At 40.4% G+C, this 20,054-nt stretch overlaps 1 protein-coding gene across 1 annotated transcript in view; it reads right to left on the bottom strand.

Annotated features, from left to right (window-relative positions):
- The window catches only part of vps53 (VPS53 subunit of GARP complex), a 274,888-nt gene that overhangs the window by 201,120 nt on the left and 53,714 nt on the right, over positions 1 to 20,054 (bottom strand). Inside the window, exons 5-7 of the mRNA XM_073053325.1 lie at positions 17,471 to 17,557; positions 14,264 to 14,379; positions 12,839 to 12,958 (exon numbers count right to left, since the gene is read on the bottom strand). Of these exons, the coding sequence (XP_072909426.1) occupies positions 12,839 to 12,958; positions 14,264 to 14,379; positions 17,471 to 17,557 (323 nt within the window). The remainder of the gene's footprint in view (positions 1 to 12,838; positions 12,959 to 14,263; positions 14,380 to 17,470; positions 17,558 to 20,054) is intronic.

Consider the following 20,054-nt stretch of genomic DNA (forward strand, 5'->3'; position numbering starts at 1 on the left):
ACTTTCCACGTGAAAAATCCTGCACCTGGCATCCCCTCGGTACCTCGTTCCAAGCACCTTAAAACTACACCCCCTCGTGTTAGCCATTTCAGCCCTGGGAAAAAGCCTCTGGCTATCCACATGATTAATGCCCCTCATCATCTTATGTGTGTGGAGAACTGGATGCCGTTCTAATTGATTTTTTTGTGGTTTAGTTTTGCTTCAATTAAATTGCATCAAGAATGAATAAAATGCTCCACAACCATGGCTCTGGATACTCCATTTATCAGGAGCTCGACTGATCTGATTATACCTCAACTCCACTTCATTGCCCATCTCCTCAAGTAACCTTTCACATCCTTGTTGGTCAAGAATCTATTTACCTCTGCCTGAAAAGTATTTCAAGAGTCTGTCCATCATCTCTGTCTTAAGTAGTCAACCCCTTCACAAACACAAAAAATCTGCAGATGCTACAATCCAAAGCAACACACACAAAATGGCAGAAGAACTCGGCAGGTCAGGAAGTTAGACAGCCAGTAGATGACCATCCTTCCATAAATACGGATTCCAATACTGTAATTAGTACCTCAGATATAGTCTTACCAATTATATCCTACATAACTGAAGCATAACCTTCCTACTTTTGTATTCAATTCCCTTTGTCATAAACCTCAGATTCAAATTCAGTTTATTGTCACTTAGAAACCACAAATACAATGCAGTTAAAAAATGAGACAACATTCCTCCAGAATGATATCACAAAAGCACATGACAAAACAGACTACACCAGAAAATCCACATAATGTTTGGCAATCCCCAATCCAGAGTCCGGAGAGGCTGCTGCGTACTAATATCGCGCTACTGTCTAGCCCGGAAAGGAGCTCCAATCCCACCAGACAAAACAAGACCAAAAACTAAAGCTACAAGAACTGCACAAAACCACATAGTTACAACAGTGCAAACAATAGCATAATTGATTAAAAAACAGACCATGGGCACAGTAAAAATAGTCCAAAGATGTTAAAAGACTATAAGTTCAAAAGAAACCACCACACAGTTTCCACAAGTCCTCAGGGTCTTGATAGACTCATCATCCCACGCAGGCGGCAGAAGGGAATACCCCCGCTATGGACTTCCACGGCGCCGCCTGACTCAGCCTTGCAGATGCAGCACACAATGAAAGCTTCGTCGAACCCAGCCTCGCAGACACAGTACACAGTGAAAGCATTCCGACCGCAGCGGATTCCGAGTCTGTCAGACCTCTGAGCCTCTGACCATCCCCTCTGGCACAGCTTCTCCGAGCACCATCCTCTGCCGAGTGTATTAAGACGCCCCTGCCAATGGCCATCGGTAACGTGACCCCGAGGACTGGGGGCCTGTTCTTCCCGGCAGAGACCCGGACCTCACAGCAGCAGCAGCAGCGAAGAAGGTCTTCCTGGAGATCTCCAGATGTTCCTCCGTGCTCCCACGTCCGTTTTTCATCCGATTATGATTGCGCACGGCACCCTATGTACATTCATACGATATATTATGAAAGCAATTGAATAATTCAATGGCTACAGTGCCCTCAAACTCTATCTCATCTGGCACTTATGTCACTCACCTATTGTTCTTGTCAATCTGCTACATTAACTTTATGTGTCTCAACAAAGAATATTTAGAATGCTTATTTTGTCTTTTTTTACCCAGCCCCACACCTCAAATTCCCTATTGCCCTACTAGATATTAGTGTTGCCTTTCAGGTATATCCTTCCTTCATTCATCCCACTGGTGTGTACTATCAACCTCATGGCCCATTCTTTTCAAAAGCAGCAATAAGCCTCTCCACTTTATCAATGACCTTCCAAATTAGGTCTTCATTTGACAGATTTGCTGTTTGCACAAATTTGTTGCCACATTTGTCTATCAACAGGAACTACCAATAACACATTAGCTACACTCAGTTGCCACTTTATTAGGTACGTCATGCACCTAATCAAGTAGCCACTAACTGTATTTCTGTACGTTCGTGGTCATCTGCTGCTGTAGTCCATTCACTTCAAGGTTCAACATGTTGAGAGTTCAGAGATGTTCTGCTACACACCTATGATGCTACACGTGGTTATTTGAGTTAGTCGCTTTCCTGTCAGCTTGAACCAGTCTGTCCATTTTCCTCTGACATCTCTCATCAAAAAGGGATTGTCACACACTGAATTGCTGCTCCCTGGATGTATTTTGCTTCTCGCACCATTCTCTATATACTCTAGAGATTGCTGTGCATGAAAATCCCAGATCAGCAGTGTCTGAGATACTCAAACCACCCCATCTGGCACCAACAATCATTCCACAGTCAAAGTCACTTAGATCACATTTTTTTTCCATTCTGATATTTCGTCTAAACAACAACTGAAACTCTTGACCACGTCTGCATGCTTTTATGCATTGATTTACTGCTACATGATTGACTGATTAGATATTTGCATAAATAAGGTGTACAGGAGTACCTAATAAAGTGGCCACTGAGTGCACAAGGCACTGAGGCATCTTGAAGAACTGGGAAATTTTGTTAAATGTGGCTTGTTGCTTCATTAATTAAACACTAGTATAAAAGGCTGCAATTTTTCTCAGAACTTGGTCTGGAGAAAAAAATAGGGTAAAGAAATTTAAACTGTTTTTTTTTGGTAAGTTATTTTAAAGACAAGCTTACCAGTGTCCAAAGAGTTAAGGTTTACAAACAGCAGCCTGGTAGCATAGATGTTTGCTTTCCACCCACTCCATTACTGAAATCTGCCAACAACATCTGGGACTTGTCTGCGCTAAACCACATCAATAAATGTGGTACTTTGCAGGAGAAGGACTTACAGTAGGCCAGTTCAATCTCTTTTATCTTTTAACTGAGGGTGAGAGGGCTGTTCAGAGGAATGAGAAAAAAAAACAGAATTTCAGTAATGAACCCTCATTTTCAGCAGGCCTGTGGTATTCTCTGTAGAGGCAGTGTTTTTCTTCCTTGAGTTCTGAGAATAAAATTTGAACGGATGGAAAACATACAATATATCTCTTTATAGACACGAGCAAGTCTGCAGATGTTGGAAATCCAAAGCAACACACGCAGAACTCAGCAGATTAGGCAGTATCTGTGGAAAAGTCAAGGTTTTAGGCCAAGACACTTCATCTAGTACCACTTTATTAGAACTACCTCAACTGGAGACTGTTCAAGATTCAAGATTGTTTAATGCCATTTCCAGTACACGAGTGTAAAGGAGAAATAAATAATTGTTACTCCAGCTTTGATAATACACAAAAAAGAAAACAAAATTAGATCAAGAACAATGATAAGAATTTTAAAAAACACAATAAATATAAATACTTAAGATAGTTTATATAGATAGATTTATTGTATGTCCATAAAGTGAAGCCAGGGCAAGAGTGTCTGTACATAAGGTGACTGACAGAAAATTATAAAGTAGTGGTTGGGTTGAAAAGGGTGGGTTAGTGGCTGGCGATGTTGATCAGCCTTACTGCTTAGGGAAAGTAACTTTTTCCCCCCAGTCTGGTGGGCCCTGGCATGGATGCTATGTAGCCTCCTCCCTGAAGGGAGTGGGACGAATAGTCCATGAGCAGGCTGTGTGGTGTCCTTTATGATGTTACTGGCCCTTTCCCAGTACCTTTCTGCATTCATATCCCTGTTGGTGGGTAGACTGATGCTGGTGAAGCATTGGGCAGCTTTGACAACTCATTGCAGAGCCTTCCTGTCCGCCGCAGTGCAATTTCCACACCATGCAGTGATGCAGCATGTTAGGATGCTCTCTACTGCACATCTCTTGAATGATGCGAGTATAGGTGTGCATGGTCCAGCTCACTTCAGCCTCCTCAGAAAGCAAAGGTGTTGGTGAGCTTTCCTGATAGTGTGGAATGTGTTTTGGGACCACAAGAGACCCAGGAGTTTGAAACTCTTCACAATTTCCACTGCTGTGCCGCTGATGTAAAGAGGGGTGTGAGTGCTGTGAGTTCTCCAGAAGTTAATAATCATCTCCTTTGCCTTTTTGATGTTGAGGAAGAGGCTATTTGCCTGCCAATAAGCCCCGAGCTCTTTCACCTCCTCTTTGCAGGCTGTCTCAGCATTGTTGATGAGACCCACCACTGTCGTGTCATGGGCAAACTTGACAACATGATTACTCGGGTGTTTGGCCACGCAGTCATGCGTGAACAGAGTGTACAGCAGTGGGCTCAGTACTCAGCCTGGGGGGGGGGGGGGAGGGCATCTGTGTTGTGGATGATAGGGAGGGAGGAGCAGTTGTACATCCTGATTAACTGACACCCAGTTGCACAGTGGTGGATTCGGACCAAGAGGTAGGAGTTTGTTCACCAAGGTCCGTGGGACAATAGTGTTGAATGCCGAACTGAATTGAAATCCATAAAGAGCATTCTGACATAGGTGTCCTTGTCCTCTAGGTGTGTCAGGCCAGGTGCGTGACAGATGCTATGGCATCTGTCGTAGAGAGTTTTGTCTGTAAGCATATTGGTGAGTGTCCAGAGACAGGAATGGAGTCATTATGTGCCATTGCTAGCCGTTCAAAGCACTTCATGATAATAGTCATCAGTGCCAGCAGGTGGTCGTTATTTCGTTCTGAAGGTGTAGAGTTCTTTGGTACAGGGTTGACGGTGGTTGAGCAGCATGGTTGAGTGAAGTGTTGAAGATATCGGTGGGTTAGTGTGCACACTCCCAGAGGACTCAGCCAGGGATGTTGACACACTCCCTGAGTACTTTATTAACACAAAGGGGAAATTACTTTTTAAAGATCATCTTTATTTGTCACATGTACATCGAAACATCAAAACATACAGTGAAATGCGTCATTTGCGTCAATGACCAATACAGTCGTGGTCATGCTGGGGTCAGTCTGCAAGTGTAGCCAATATAGATGCCCAGAACTCAATAACCCTAACCTATTCATCTTTGGAATGTGGAGCACCCAGAGGAAACCCACACGGTCACAAGGAGAATGTACAAACTCCTCACAGACAGCAGCAGGAACTAAATCCCTATTTCTGCTGCTGTAAAGTGTTACACTGACCGCTACACTGCCATGCTGCTCATTTTAATGTGATTATATTCCAAAGACAGAACATCAGCTATCAGACAAATAATAATAATAAACTCTAATGTATTCTAGGAGAAATTTACTTTTTATTTGTTGTAAACAAGTCGATGGCAAATTGAAGATAGAAGAGTGACAATGATTTTATTACTGTGGAGTCTGACAGAATAAATGCCAACACACTGTTTCCTCTCAAGGGGAACCTAGAAGTAGGTGTTAAGCCTCAAAGTAGGGAATGGTCTTTTATTAAACAGAGCTGAGAAGACTTTACCTTCTCAAAAGGTTGTGAATCTTTGAATCCATCTACCCAAAAGAGCTATGAAGGCAGAGTCACCAAGTACACGCAAGACCATGATAGATTTTCAATGTTTAAACAGGGGAACCTTGCATGCAAAATGTACCATAGCCTAGATTAGATCAGCCACAGTCTTACTTTTCTGTTCTTATATTTCAGAATCAAAAATCAAGTTTTAGAATCAACATTAAGGTTTCCTGGTTAAAAATAATTTGTAAATGTTAATTATTAAGTTCAAATGCAAATTTCTCTCCATCTCCCATGTTATCATGTCAGTGCACTTTGCAATGAATTGGAGTACCTGGGAGAAAGAGGAGAATTTTGTCTTAATAAGTTTTTGAAAGACAGTTATTCAATATTTTAAAGTTACAGATTTTCTTTTTAAACTTTGATCTTTAGTAGGAATTACGGGAATACAGTTGCTGACAAGCCACTAACAGGAGTTGGAAGTCTAATCATAATGAGATTAGGGTGCATTAAAGGATACAAACAACAAGGACACACACTAAAATGATAAGCAAGGCTATAGTGATGGTCAAAGTCAAAATTAGAATGTTTTATCCTCTACTCTAATAACACTTTTAAACCAGAGAGCTCCAAATATTTTATATCATTTAAACAAGAGTCACTGAAAATGTACCTAGTCAGTCAGCAGTGAACTGGATTGCAAACTACATTTCAGGTGGATCTAGGGCAAATCTAGACTCATTCTAATGTCCTGAGATGCCAGAAAAATAAATTGTCCGAAGTCAGAACTAAGAGAGAATGCTAAGGAATGGGGAAGTATAACAAACAGAGAGGAGCATATGAAAAATGATAAATGATGGGAAAGGGAAAATCAAACAAGGTGAAGAAAAGGGTCAAGTTGAGTAAGAGAGAGGGGAAGAGAAAGTATAAAGAAAGAGGACAGGAAATAAAGATGAACTGAGAGAATTATGGGAGATTTCTTTAATATAGGACTCAGGAAATCAAAGCCAAACTCCTTATAAGTAATTTTACAACTTAAGTATATTTACCACATGGGGATTATCTCCTCGCCTGCAGGAAATTAAAATCTTGTTGATTAAGGTTTAAATGGTTAGCCAACGTAACTGAGGGAACCCAGAGAGATTTATTGAAAATGTCAGGTGTTCAGACAAAGATCTACAGTCAAGAAATTCAAAAACATTTCACATATCTATGGCAAAACTGATATGGGAGTGGATTTTTCATAAAGTGTGAAGACAATATGACACACATAACATTGTAGGGCTGCCAACACCAACATTCCAGACCTTGATCTCTGTGAAGTGCCCCAGCCTCAACAGTTGTGATTTTTTTACATGACTTTTAAGGAAGCTCCTTTGAAGATAATTACGCCAAAACAACATAATCAGACCAAATGACAAATAAAATAATTAAGGAGCATTAAGCAGCAGTGAGGTAGCACACAAGGGAAAGGCAGCATTGGATTTGATTCTAATTAACAAGGAGGAAATAGTAAGTCAAGTTGAAGTACCAGGTCATCTGTCATTCAGTAATCACATTACAGTTACTTTTAAGGTGGAAATGAGAAGGGAAAAGAAGATATAATCTATTAAACTGTTTTCAGGGGAAGAAATGAAGGGGATGCTAATGCTGTATTAAAAAGAAAAGACAAAATTAAAATAAGAAATTATTGCCAGAGTTAAAAACAAAAGAGTAAAATCAACACAAGTGAGAAAACACACAAAATGCTGGAGGAACTCAGCAGGCCAGGCAGCAGCTAGGAAAAAAATAGTTGATGTTTTGGGCCTGCCGAAGGGTTTCAGCCCGAAACGTCGACTGTACTCTTTTCCTAGATGCTGCCTCGCCTGCTGAGATCCTCCAGCATTTTGTGTGTGTTGCTCAGACGTCCAGCATCTGCAGATTTTCTCTTACAAGTGAGAAAAGATGCCATGTAAAGCAAATAAATAAGTGCCAGAAGTAAACCTCAGAGGGAGCAAGAAGGGAATATTAACACTAAACAGTATTATCAAGAAAGTGGCATAGGGCACTAAGAGAAAAGTACCTCAGAAAACATACAAAGTAACTCTGAGAGTTAATATTAAGTTCAAGCTCGTTGTCATTCAACCATATACAAGTATGTATACCACAAAATGAAACAGTGTTCCTCTGGACCAAGGTGCACAGCATGCACATATAACTCACACACAACACAAAGTACTATTACTGCAAATAAATTAACAAATAAAAAACTATATTCCAGAAGACTTACATTTAGTGTATGGTGCATTCATGGCACAAGTTAAAAAGTAAACAGTATTAACGCTACTGACGCATCATGCATGATGAGACCTGGGAGGTGAGAGGGAGTTCAGTAGTCTCCTGGTCTGGGGAAAGATGCTATTTCCCATTCTAATAGTCCTTGCCCTAATGCTACGGTACCTTATGTCTGTTGGTGGTTGGGTGGGGGGGGGGGGGGGGGGAGGTTCAAAAAGATTGTGGGACAGATGGAAGGGATCCTTGGCAATGTTAAGGGCTCTGGTAATGCAATGCTCCCAATAAATATCTCAGATGGGTGGAAGAGAGATCCCAATGATCCTCTCAGCAGTCAATTGGATTCCTTTGTCGGTTCTTGCAGTCAGATACCTTGCAGTTCCTGTACCAAACAACAAAAACATATGCTGCATTCACTGTTGCTGTTGTAAAGCATGTAGCTTATTTGTACATATTTGTGACACATATCAGATGTATCAGTATGACAGTGCAGTAAAGGGATTTACAGAGGCATAAGAAAGGAGTTGGCCAGAATTGATTGGAAACGAACACTGGCAGGGATACAGCAGAGCAGCAATGGCTGGAATTTCTCAAAGCAACTTGGAAGGCATAGGATATATACATCCCAAAGAGGGAGTATTCTAAAGGAAAAATGACCAACCATGGCTAACAAACAAAGTCAAAGCCAACATCCCAAAGAGAGGGCATATAGTAGAGTAAAAACTAGTAGGAAGTTACAGAATTGGAAAGTTTTTAAAAACCAATAGAAGGCAACTAAAAAGTAAAGATGGAATACAAAAGTAAGCTAGTCAAAAATATTAAAGTTACCAAAAGTCTCTTTAGATACATAAAGTGTAAAAGAGAAACGAGAATGGATATCAGACTGCAGTAAAACAATGTTAGAGAGGTAGTAATAGGGGAAACAACGGAATGGCGGACAAACCGAATAAGTATTTTGCATCAGTCTTCATGGTGGAAGACACTAGCAGTATGGTGAAAGTTCCAGATGTCATGAAATGTGTGAAGTTACCGTAAATAGTGGGAAGGTTCTTGGGAAACTGAAATGACTGTAGATAAATCACCTAGACCAGATGGTGTACAGCTCAGTTCTGAAGGAGATGGCTAAAGAGATCGTGGAGGCATTAGTAATGATCTTTCAAGAATCACTAAATTCTGGAATGGTTCTGGAAGACTGGAAAATTGCAAATGTCACTCCACTCTTCAAGAAGGGAGACAGGCAGAAGAAAGGAAACTATAAGCCAGTTATTCTGACCTCAACAGATGGGAAGATGTTAGAGTTGATGAAAAAAGGATGAGGTCTCAGGTTACTTGGAGGCACATGATGAAATAGGCCATAGTCAGCATGGCTTCCTCAAGGGAAAATCTTGCATGACAAACCTGCTGGAATTCTTTGAAGAAGTAACAAGCAGGATAAACAAAGGAGAATCAGCTGATGTTGTGTACTTGGATTTTCAGAAGGCCTTTGACAAGGTGGCACACAGGAGGCTGCTTAACAAGCTACAAGCTCCATGGTATTTCAGGAAAGATTCTAGCATGAATAAGGCAGTGGCTGAGAGACAGGAGGCAAAGAGTGAGAATAAAGGGAGCCTTTCCTGGCTGGCTACCAGTGACTAGTGGTGTTCCACAGGGTTCTGTGTTGGGAGCGATGTGTTTTATGTTATATGTCAACGATTTGGATGATGGAATTGACAGCTTTGTTGCAAAGTTTGCAGACAAAATGAAGACAGATGGAGGGGCAGGTCATTTTGAGGAAGCAGAGAGGCTACAGAAGGACTTAGATTAGGAGAATGGGCAAAGGAATGGCAGATGGAATACAGTGTCAAAAAGTGTATGGTCATGCACTTCGGTAGAAGAAATGAAAGTGTTGACTATTTTCTAAATAAAGAGAAAATACAAAAACTGAGGTGCAAAGGGACTTGGGTGTCCTTGTGCAGGATTCCCTAAAGGTTAATTTTCAGGTTGAGTCTGTGGTGAGGAAGGCAATTGCAATGTTAGTATTCGTTTCAAGAGGATTGGAATATAAAAGCAAGGATGTAATGTTGAGACTTTATAAAGCACTAGTGAAGCCTCATTTTAAGTATTGTGAGCAGGTTTGGGCCCCTTATCTTAGAAAGGATGTGCTGAAACTGGAGAGGGTTCAAAGGAGGTTCACAAAAATAATTCCAGGATTGAAGGGTTTATGATATGAAGGGTGTTTGATAGCTCTGGGCATGTAATTGCTGGAATTCAGAAGAATGAGAGGTGACTTTATTGAAACCTATCGAATGGTGAAAAGCCTTGATAGAGTGGATGTGCAAAGGATGTTTCCTATAGTGGGAAAGTCTGAGACTAGCGGATACAGCCTCATAATAAAGGGACGTCCTTTTAGAAGAGAAAGGAGGAATTTCTTTAGCCAGGGAGTGGTGAATCTGTGGAAATATTTGCCACCGACAGCTGTGGAGGCCGTCTTTATGTATATTTAAGGCAGAGGTTGATAGATTCTTGATTGGCCAGGCCATGAAGAGATATGGGAAGAAGGAAGAAGATTGGGGCTGAGAGGAAAATTGGATCAGCCATGATGAAATGGTGGAGCAGATTCAACTGGCCAAATTCTGCTCCTACATATTATGTTCTCATGGTTTTATATTTAACAGCAATTTTAAAGAATAACAAATTTATTGATATTGGTTGAGGAAGGAATGCTGTCCAACATACCAATGTCCTCCAAAAATTGAAAATGATCAATTCAATTTATAAAAATTGAACACCTTTATTAAAAGCAGGACTTCTTTACAAAGTAGAGTACTTTCAACAAACAGAATGTTGATGATTCCTCTATTTATACCCTCTTCTGCATCTTTAAACAAATAATTTGTCACATCACTGCAATGCCTCAACATGCCTGAGGTAGCACAAGGGTGAGAAAAATCAGTAGACTGGTATCACTACCACCAAGTAGGACATGTTTAGTGTTCGGTTTGAGACTACGATCTTCCAAAATCACTGTTTTCTTTGTATCCTCATCAATGTATACAATAAAAATTAGCAAAATACTTTCATTTTCCACACTGAGATTTGTAAGATGTGGATTTGTAGAAACTATATTAGCCTACAAAATATCCTGGAGTTCACTTCAAAGTAATTTATTGTATGTGATGAAACATCCTGAGACATGTGATAAAGGGCTAAATATATTTGTTCTTTTTCTTTCAGTAACTGTTCAATATGTGCATCATTCTTCCCTGAGCCTAACATTAAAGGGAATGAAATTCCTTATCTATGCTACAAGAATCCTGACATTTAAGGACTGCTGTTATCACTATGCACATATTGCAGTGTCTGAGCCAGACGAGAGAAAATATCAGAATTTAAACAGCCATAAAGGAAGTCATGTGTGATAGCACAAAAATAGAACAAATTTCAAAGGACTCATATGTGCTCTATCTCAATCCATTTCTTGTGACGCCAATCTATCAACATACACAAAGCCAAACATCGTACATAATTTGAACAAGAACTAGACACAGGAATTGGTTTAAATCTCATCCAAGGTCAACTCTTAAAGAGACTTTGCACAATGAAATTCATGCTTACATACTAAGCTGCTTGTAAGCTTCACTGGATCTAAAGAAAAACTTGTTCCATTTAGACCAAATGTATGAAAGCAATATCCTAGACAACTTGGGATTACAAGTAAGAGTTCAAGCAGTAATACCATGTAAATCAAAGACGTCATTTAAAAACTACATAAGATTTTCATTCTACACACGAAAGTATTTCTCCAATTTCACTCTTACATTAAAAACTGTTCATTTAATCAACAGTCCATCTACCAACTTAAAATATCCACTCTTTCCACTAATGCTGCTTCAGAACTGTAATTTCTTTATAAGGTACTAAGCAGCTTACAAAGCTGCTTCAGTGGTATTTCCCGAATCTGTAACTCCTCCCCAGGGGGCCAAAGGTAGACTTGTATGTGAACAATGCTCATTTCAAGCTCCACTCCAACTTCGACATGGGCACAATCTTTCATTAGCATTGCATCAAAGTCTTGAAACACTACTGTGGGAGCCCATTTTCCACAGGGGCAAGCTCATCAGAAAAGCAGCCCACCATCATCCACAAGGGATGGGAAATAAATGGTGCTCTTCTATTGATGCACATACCCCAAGAGTAAAGGAATTGGATCAACACACACACACACACACACACAAAATACCAGAGGAACTCAGCAGGTCAGGCACCATCTATGAAGAGGAATGCACAGTTGACATTTTGGGCTGAGACCCACTGGCTATTTCTTCTCATTGCTCATTTCAGACTTCCAGACACTGTATCTAGGCTTCTGCTTCAATAGCTAATTAACCAATGGAGCACTGTGCAATGAAGTGCTAAAACAAGAGGCTAAGGCTGGCTGCCATTGAAACTATGACTCTATTCATGTGAATGGAGTCAATGACCCTGTAAAAAAACCCTAAGTAAGGTAAATAATTTACTTTTTTCATTTTATTTCAATTTTTAAAAATATATTTGCAATCATTTTAACAGTTAATTTGAGTCTTTAAATCATTTAAGTCCATTTGAAGTGTTTTAGAATATTTCAAAATCATTTAAAACATTTCCAAAAACTTTTGACAGTGGTTACACAATCAGGGCATTGTGGGGAGACAACACAGGAGCTCAAAGGACACAATGCTCTTTACCACATGGTGCACTTCCTGATACAGAGAGTCAGGACAGATTGATCTCCATATCCAGGATGTTACAGTGCAGGAGGGGCACTATACTCAGATAGCAGACCACGTCAAGTACAATATGTTTGCAGCATACCCAGTACTTTTTTTGAAAAGTCATGTCTTTTCACAAAGCATTGATAAAATGAACAACGTCATAGACTTTGCTATCACAGCATCTGAACTACCCATTCATGTGCTAAAGATTGGTATCAAGATTACCAATATAAAAGCCAGCTTTTAGACATCAATCTATGACAGATAACTGAATGTTCATCAAACTTGCTTATTTCATTTATCCTTTCGAAGTAGGGGTATAAGGGGATATAGGAAATGTTGCCAATTTCAATAAAATAAGTAGATAAATTTCTCATGTTTAAAAATCACAAGGATTTCATGTGAATTTGGTCTAGTAAAGTTCTAATTTTTAAAAAATAAATCCAGATTTGTTTTGCTTCTATAAAGAAACCACTTAAAAGGTGACCACAAGCCAAACAGAAGCTTTGATACTTTACCTTTCGGAGAGCTGGCGGATCTGCGGAATGCCCATGTACTTATGAAAATGTTCCAATACGTTTACCACCCCTTGCATGAGGTTAGCCACTTCTCCATACTGTCTACGGCGAGTCATAGCCCTGCAGAAATAAAGTATGTGCTCAAAGCTGCCAGCACTATATTCGATTTGTCCTCATCCTCATTAACAGCAAAAATAAGATAAAACTCTTCAACAACCCCTAGCTGTCTGCAATTCAATAAAATTCTAAAATATTAATTTTGGAGTTTGGAGTTATATTGGTAATTATGATTTCACAATATTGTAGGTAGACATTTCTTTCCCTACATTGTCCCAAAAAATTAATGATTTTCCTGAACAAACTGCAGTACAATCCCAAATACATGAGGATCAACAGATTCACATGACAGCATTTCAAATCAGTGTCAATACCTGCAATACTTACATCTCACGAGGAAATCTGCAGATGCTGGAAATTCAAACAACACACACAAAATGCTGGTGGAACACAGCAGGCCAGGCAGCATCTATAGGGAGAAGCACTGTCGACGTTTCGGGCCGAGACCCTTTGTCAGGACTCAAATACTTACATCTTTTCAGTTACTGCAGAAGTCTATTAATATGTAACTATAATGTCGTTCAACTAAGAATTCATAGGATCTCAAACAAGATGTTCATCTTTCACCTATATTGCAGCAAAATGAATAGTTATTAAGCCTAGGGCACAATAGTTATGACAACCTGAGGTAAGTGAAGGAAATGCCAATTTTGAAGTCTCTGCTCAACTCACTGAACTTTGACTGGGCAGGATTAGGGAACTACAATTAGCCTCATGACCCTTAGAAGGAGATGATAATTCAAAAAAGCATGGAATACTTGGAGGCCTTAGACAATAGATCTGAGCTCAGCCAAACAGATCTGGCAATATGCAGGATCTATATGCAAAACTGCAACTTTGGAAAAGAACTCAGGATGGCAAAATCCTACGGTAGAAGGAATCGCCACATAAAGATGGAAGGGTGTAGTGAAACATTTACTCCATGCTGATTTTTAAAAATTCAATCAAATTCATTGGATGTTCTTAATGGACACTGAATGGAAAATAAAATAGGTGCCAAGGACCTTTTACACATAAGATTTGCACATACTGATACAGTTTACTCTCTCTAACCTTGTTTATTGAAGTAAATTTACTTCCAGTTTCTATTAAGCTCCACCTTGTCTTTGTTTGGAGACTGCTTTGAACCCATTATTAGTTAGCAGCTTTATTTGCTTTTTATCTGTTTCCAGAGTGACTATGAGTCAGCAAAATCACTTCAATTTTCCAAAATCAATTATTTGCCCACTACCTGTTGGAATGAATACACAGCTGAAATCTAGCTGCACGAGAAACCAAATAACAGTTCTTATACAAGTGACTACTTACTCCAAGGAGTCGACACCACCTGCAAGCATATGCAGGTGATTAAGTGTGGTGATGGAAGTTGTAAGGTGACGTTTGGCGTGATCAAGTTGTTTAATATCCCGTGTGATTTCCTTGACCTAAAGAACATAGTTTGAAAAGGTCACTTCAACAAGAGCACACTTCCTAAATCTGTATTTATTTCAAGGTAACATGGGTTGAATCATGTGTTATCCATTGCAATCTGAATTCTTAAAATTACCAACTATGGCAAATATGAACATCCTAAATTAGTCAAGTTGTTTTATTGTTTGCTTTCAAGAGTTAGTGGATCCACTTATGAAAAAAAATAGAATTACTTTTATAACTAATCAGTATTGTAACTCATTACTCAGCTTCCTGCAGACCTTCATATCATTCCATACCATATTGATGCTTTGACATCGGATCGAAAACTCCAGCAAATTTCTACAGATGTACTATGGAGAGCATTCCAACTGGTTGCATCACCGTCTAGTATAGAGGGGCCACTGCACAGGATTGGAGAAAGCTGTAGAAAGTTGCACCAACTCCATCATGGGTTCTAGCCTCCACAGCATCAAGGACATCTTCAAAAGGCAATATCCATCATTAAGGGCCCTCATCACCCTCGTCTCATTGAGATGCTCATGGAGGTACAGGAGCCCAAAGACACACACTCAATGTTTTAGGAACAGCTTCTTCCCCTCCCCCATCAGATTTCTAAATGGACAAAGAACCAACTCATGAACACTACCTCAATTTTATTTATTTATATAAAATTGTAATTTGTAGTTTTTTTAAATGTATTGCATTGTACAATTAGACAGTATACTTCCCATTAGAGGCCATACAAACAGGTTTGACATTAACAACATGAAGCTGGGATGCAGTTATATCATAATTTCAGCACTATATCTTTCACTCCTTAACCAAATCTAGACCTCCTTTGTCGGGAGAACAACTGTAATATTAAAGTCAAGGAGGAACCCGGAGCAGAACCCAGAGACTGACATTAAAACAAAAATTACAGAGACAGCAATCTGAAGTTGAAGCATTTGAAGCATCTGCAGTTAGGGTCCTCTGTCTCATGCACCTTGGCACAATATGTTTTAGGAACAGCTTCTTCACACATTCAACAGTTTAGGAGCAGCTTCTCCCCCTCAACTATTAGATTTCTGAATGAACAATGAACCAGCTCAGAAACACTAACTGACTACTTCCCATGGTCCACTCTCCTCTCTTACAGCTCCTGCAATTAAATGTACAAACTCAACACGTTATTACTATTGAAATGAGAAATACAATAGAGCTCATTTCAAAGAATTTCCATCCAATATGGCAATTGCAAGGGATATGGGGGAGGGGAGTGGGAGAAACTAGAGTTAGCTTTGGCATTATCTGTGCTGATGTTTAGAATACCCAAGTGGGTCCAATCCAATTCATCCAGACCTTTCCGTCCCACTCCTGCACTTGCTCTCATTTATCCTAATCATGCTGACCTCTGCTGGCTTCTACTATAAATTCAATGCCCTTCCACTCAACTGCACAAAATGCTCCACTACTCTGTCTCACTCTACACCTGCAATACCTTATCACACATCTTGTGGCCTTCACACTTTCACCTGCTACATGTCCCCCATTCTTGTCATTCTTTGCCTTGGCTGCACCTTTTGAAACTCCTTCTTTACCCACAACTGTTCCTCCCTCCCCCATCATCCTCAGCATGGGTGCCCCCCCCAGGCTGTGTGCTGAGCCCATTGCTGTAATTCCACTCACACATGACCGCATCGCCAAACACCCTAGCAACCACATTGTCAAGTTCACCGGTGACACGACCGTGGTGGGGCTCATCACCAGCAACGATGAGACGGCCTACAGAGAGGAGGGAAAGAGCTCAAGGCCTGGTGCCAGGCAAATAACCTCTTCTTCAATGTCAACAAGATAAAGGAGATGGCTTCCAACTCAGAAGAACTTGTACCACTCACATCCCTCTTTACAGCAGCGACACAGCAGTGGAAACTGAAAACAGCTTCAAACTCCTGGAAGTGCACATCTCATACAACTTTCATGGTCCCAAAACACATCCTTCAGTCAGGAAAGCTCACCAATGCTTCTGTTTTCTGAGGAGGTCTTCTTGTGACCTTCTGCAAATGTGCGGTCGAGAGCATCCTAACATGCCACATCATATGGAAACTGCACTGCGGTGGACAGGAAGGCTTTACAACAGGTAGTCAAACCTTCTCAGTGCAATACCAGTGCCAGCCATCAAGGACATATATACAGAAAGCTGCCGGAAAAGGGCCAGCAATATCATGAAGGACCCCACTCACCCTGGTCACGGACTGTTTGTCCCACTCCCATCATGGAGGAGGCTGCATAGCATCCACACCAGGACCACCAGACTCAAAAGCAATTACATTCCCCAAGTAATTGAGCAAGGCTGATCAACACCTCCACCCACTAACCAACCCACCACCATGACTTTATCATTTCCTGTCAGAGTCAACTTTCGTGCAGACATTTTATGTACGTAGATACAATCAATGCTAATAAACCATCTTATGTATTTATATTAATTGAGTTTTTTTTATTCTTGTGTTCTTTATCTTAGAATGTCTTCTATATGCTGCATCAGATCCTGAGTAACAATAAATTTGTTCTCCTTTACACCTGTGTACTGGAATCGACATTCTCGAAATCTTAAACCTGTGTTTCAATACTTCTTGCCTCAAGACTTCCTATTTGCTATCTTTCTCTGCACAGGATCGGAAAAAGCTGCAGAGGGCTGCAAGCTCAGCCAGCTGCATCGTAGACCCTAGCATCCACACCATCAAGGACATCTTCAAAAGACAATGCTTCTAAAAGGCGGCATCCAGCATCAAGTCTCTCCACCACCTAAAACATGTCCTACTTTCATTACTACCATCAGAGAGGAGGTACAGGAGCCTGAAGACACTCACTCAACATTTTTGGAGCAGCTTCTTCCCCTCAGTCATCAGTTTTCAGAACAATGAACCCATGAACACTACCTCACTAATTTTGCACTACTTCTTTTAATATAAATATATTTCTTATTATAATTTTATAGCATATTTCCTGCCGCTGCAAAATAATAAATTTCACAACATACATATGTTAGTGATAATAAAGCTGATTCTGGAATCCTCTGTGGATTAACTACCAAAACAATGTCTTCAGCATCACACTTACCATCTGTTCTGATTTCTCTGCCTTGTCCTTAATGTCCTTAATCTTGGCAAAAAGCTGTTGAATGGCTTTCTGTGCTTCTTCCAAAGCCTGAAAAAGAATAATGATAAAGTTTTAGGACAGTAGCATTGAACAAAGATGGAAGCAAACAAGGCATGGACAAAGCACAATGGTTTTCCCTCCAACAATGTTTCTGCAAACATTCAACAAGAGTTTAAAAAATCAAAAAGACAGAAAGTATAGGAGATCCAATATTAGAGAATGAAAATATTCATAGTTTTACTTCAAACTGAAGATGAAGTAATAGAATAAGTATTCTTTCCTAAGTTATTAGAACCAAATAGCAGACCTTTATAATGTTTTTGCTTGGGTGAATATTTTTTATGGCTTCCAGTCACTCCCTTCCCCTCAGTGTGTACCAACCAGCACACTTCCCTTTCCCTAGAGTAAACACCAAACAGAACTGGCAGGCAACATGGCTCATCCTTCAATAAAATTTCATGCATCAACACTTTCTGCAGAAACCACTTCAACAACTCTCAAACTTTTACAGTGTGGTAGTTTAAAACTCTACCCATACTATGCAATGTTGCAGTAATACGTATGTAGCCCAAACCTCCAGTAAACTCAAGAGGAGCAATGTATAATACTAACTGATAAAAGCCAGTGTCCTGCAGTTATAGTGAAAAGAAGTCTTGTTTTTATGTGGTGCCTTTCACAATCTTCAGATATTCCAAAGCAAACTGAAGCTGATGAAGAATCTCTTGAAGAGTAGTGATTATAGTAATTACGCACTGTACGTTCCCACAAATAAAATAAATAAATGTGAACCAAGCCAGATGATACTTCTGTTAACCAAACTAGAAGACGGCCTGGACCAAGTGAGGTCTTGATCCAATGGCAAAGGGATGTGATAATGGGGTTCAGAGTGACTGGAGATCAGGCTCTACTACACAGACTTAGTGCATGTGCACACATATGGATACAAAAATATTCTTGTCCACACACTCTTCCGCAGCACCTTCCCACGTTGTCCTATCCTAAGTCCTCTAGTTAAACTCCATCCCTAATTGTTATTATTCAGCTCCTTTACCACCTACATTTTAGTTTTAGCCACCTTTAATCAGCCATCTCTCTTTCATCTTTTCTCTCAGTACCCTCTTTTCACTCACCCATTTCTCTGCTCTCCCCCTTCAAATCACTCACCTCTCAGCTCACTTCCACCTCAGTCACTCCTCACCATCCCTTCCCCTTCATTCACCCTTCCTCTCAGCTTCCACCCACTTCAGCCACCTGCTCCCTCTCAACAGTCCAGTTACTCCCCCATTTCCTGCACTCCTCTTTCTCAGCACTCCCTCTTTATTCATTCCCTTAGCTGCCCCCTTCAATATCCCCCCTTAGCAGCTTCCCCCTTTACTCAACCCACTCTTGGCAGCCATTAACTCACTCTCTTTCCCTTACTCCCTTTCAGTTTCACCCCTATACTCCCCTGTCCCTTTCACTCACTTGCCATCTCAAAGTCTTTCTTTCTTTTATCTTCTCTCAGCTCCTTCTCCTTCACTCTCCCACTTCCCCTTCACACCCCAACCTCTTCGTTCCTTCTACTTTCTCCCGTTCTTTCCCTCACCATTCGCTGCCCCCACCAGTCACACACATACCTCGACTCCAGCCTGACCCAAACTCCTGTTGCCAACAGTATGCCTTCTACCATGGTGGGGTAATCTCCCAACTTCCACTGTTAGTCCTCACCGCCTTGCTCCGGATGCTATATTTCATTAGGAGTTTGTGAGGTTTGGTATGTCACTGAGGACTCCAGCAAGTTTCTACATGTGCATCATGGAGAGCATTCTAACCGGCTACATCACCATCTGGTATGGAGGTGTCAATGCCCAGGATCAGAAAAAAACCGGCAAAACTGTAAACTCAGCCAGCTCTATTAAGGGCATGAGCATCCTCACCATTGAGGACACATTCGAAAGGTCACGAAGGCAGCATTCATTACTAAGAATCCTCACAATCCAGGACATGGCCTCCACTCATTACTACCATCGTGGAGGTGGTATAGGAACCTGAAGTCACACATTCAGTGTTTTAGCAACAGCACCTTTCACTTTGCCGTCGGATTTCTGAACAGTCCATAACCTCAAGAACACTATTTATTCATAATTTTATATGTTTCTCATTGTAACTTATTGTATATGTTACGTATTGCATTATACTGCTGTGCAAAACAACAAATTTCGTGACATACATCAGTGATAATAAACCTGATTCTAATTCAGATTCAGTTGAGAAAAATGTACATGCTCAAACCATTTATATGAAAGGAGGACGGCTTACTTTATCGAATTTATTAAATTCGCAAAACTGGCAGCATTCCTCTCTATAATAACAATCCTCACCATTACTAGGTTACAAGCGCTATGAGGGTTTAACACTGCCAGAGTAAATGTTGTGGGTGTTGAGCTTTGAAGTCTTTGCAAGTGACAATGAAAGTAGTAAGTCAAGAAACACCATATGTTCTTGGACTGATTGATCTAGGAAGTGCAGAAAGGGGTGAAGAGATAAGTAATTGAACCATTCTGAG

Source organism: Hemitrygon akajei, chromosome 8 (assembly GCF_048418815.1).
Source record: "Hemitrygon akajei chromosome 8, sHemAka1.3, whole genome shotgun sequence".
Taxonomy (NCBI): Eukaryota; Metazoa; Chordata; class Chondrichthyes; order Myliobatiformes; family Dasyatidae; genus Hemitrygon; species Hemitrygon akajei.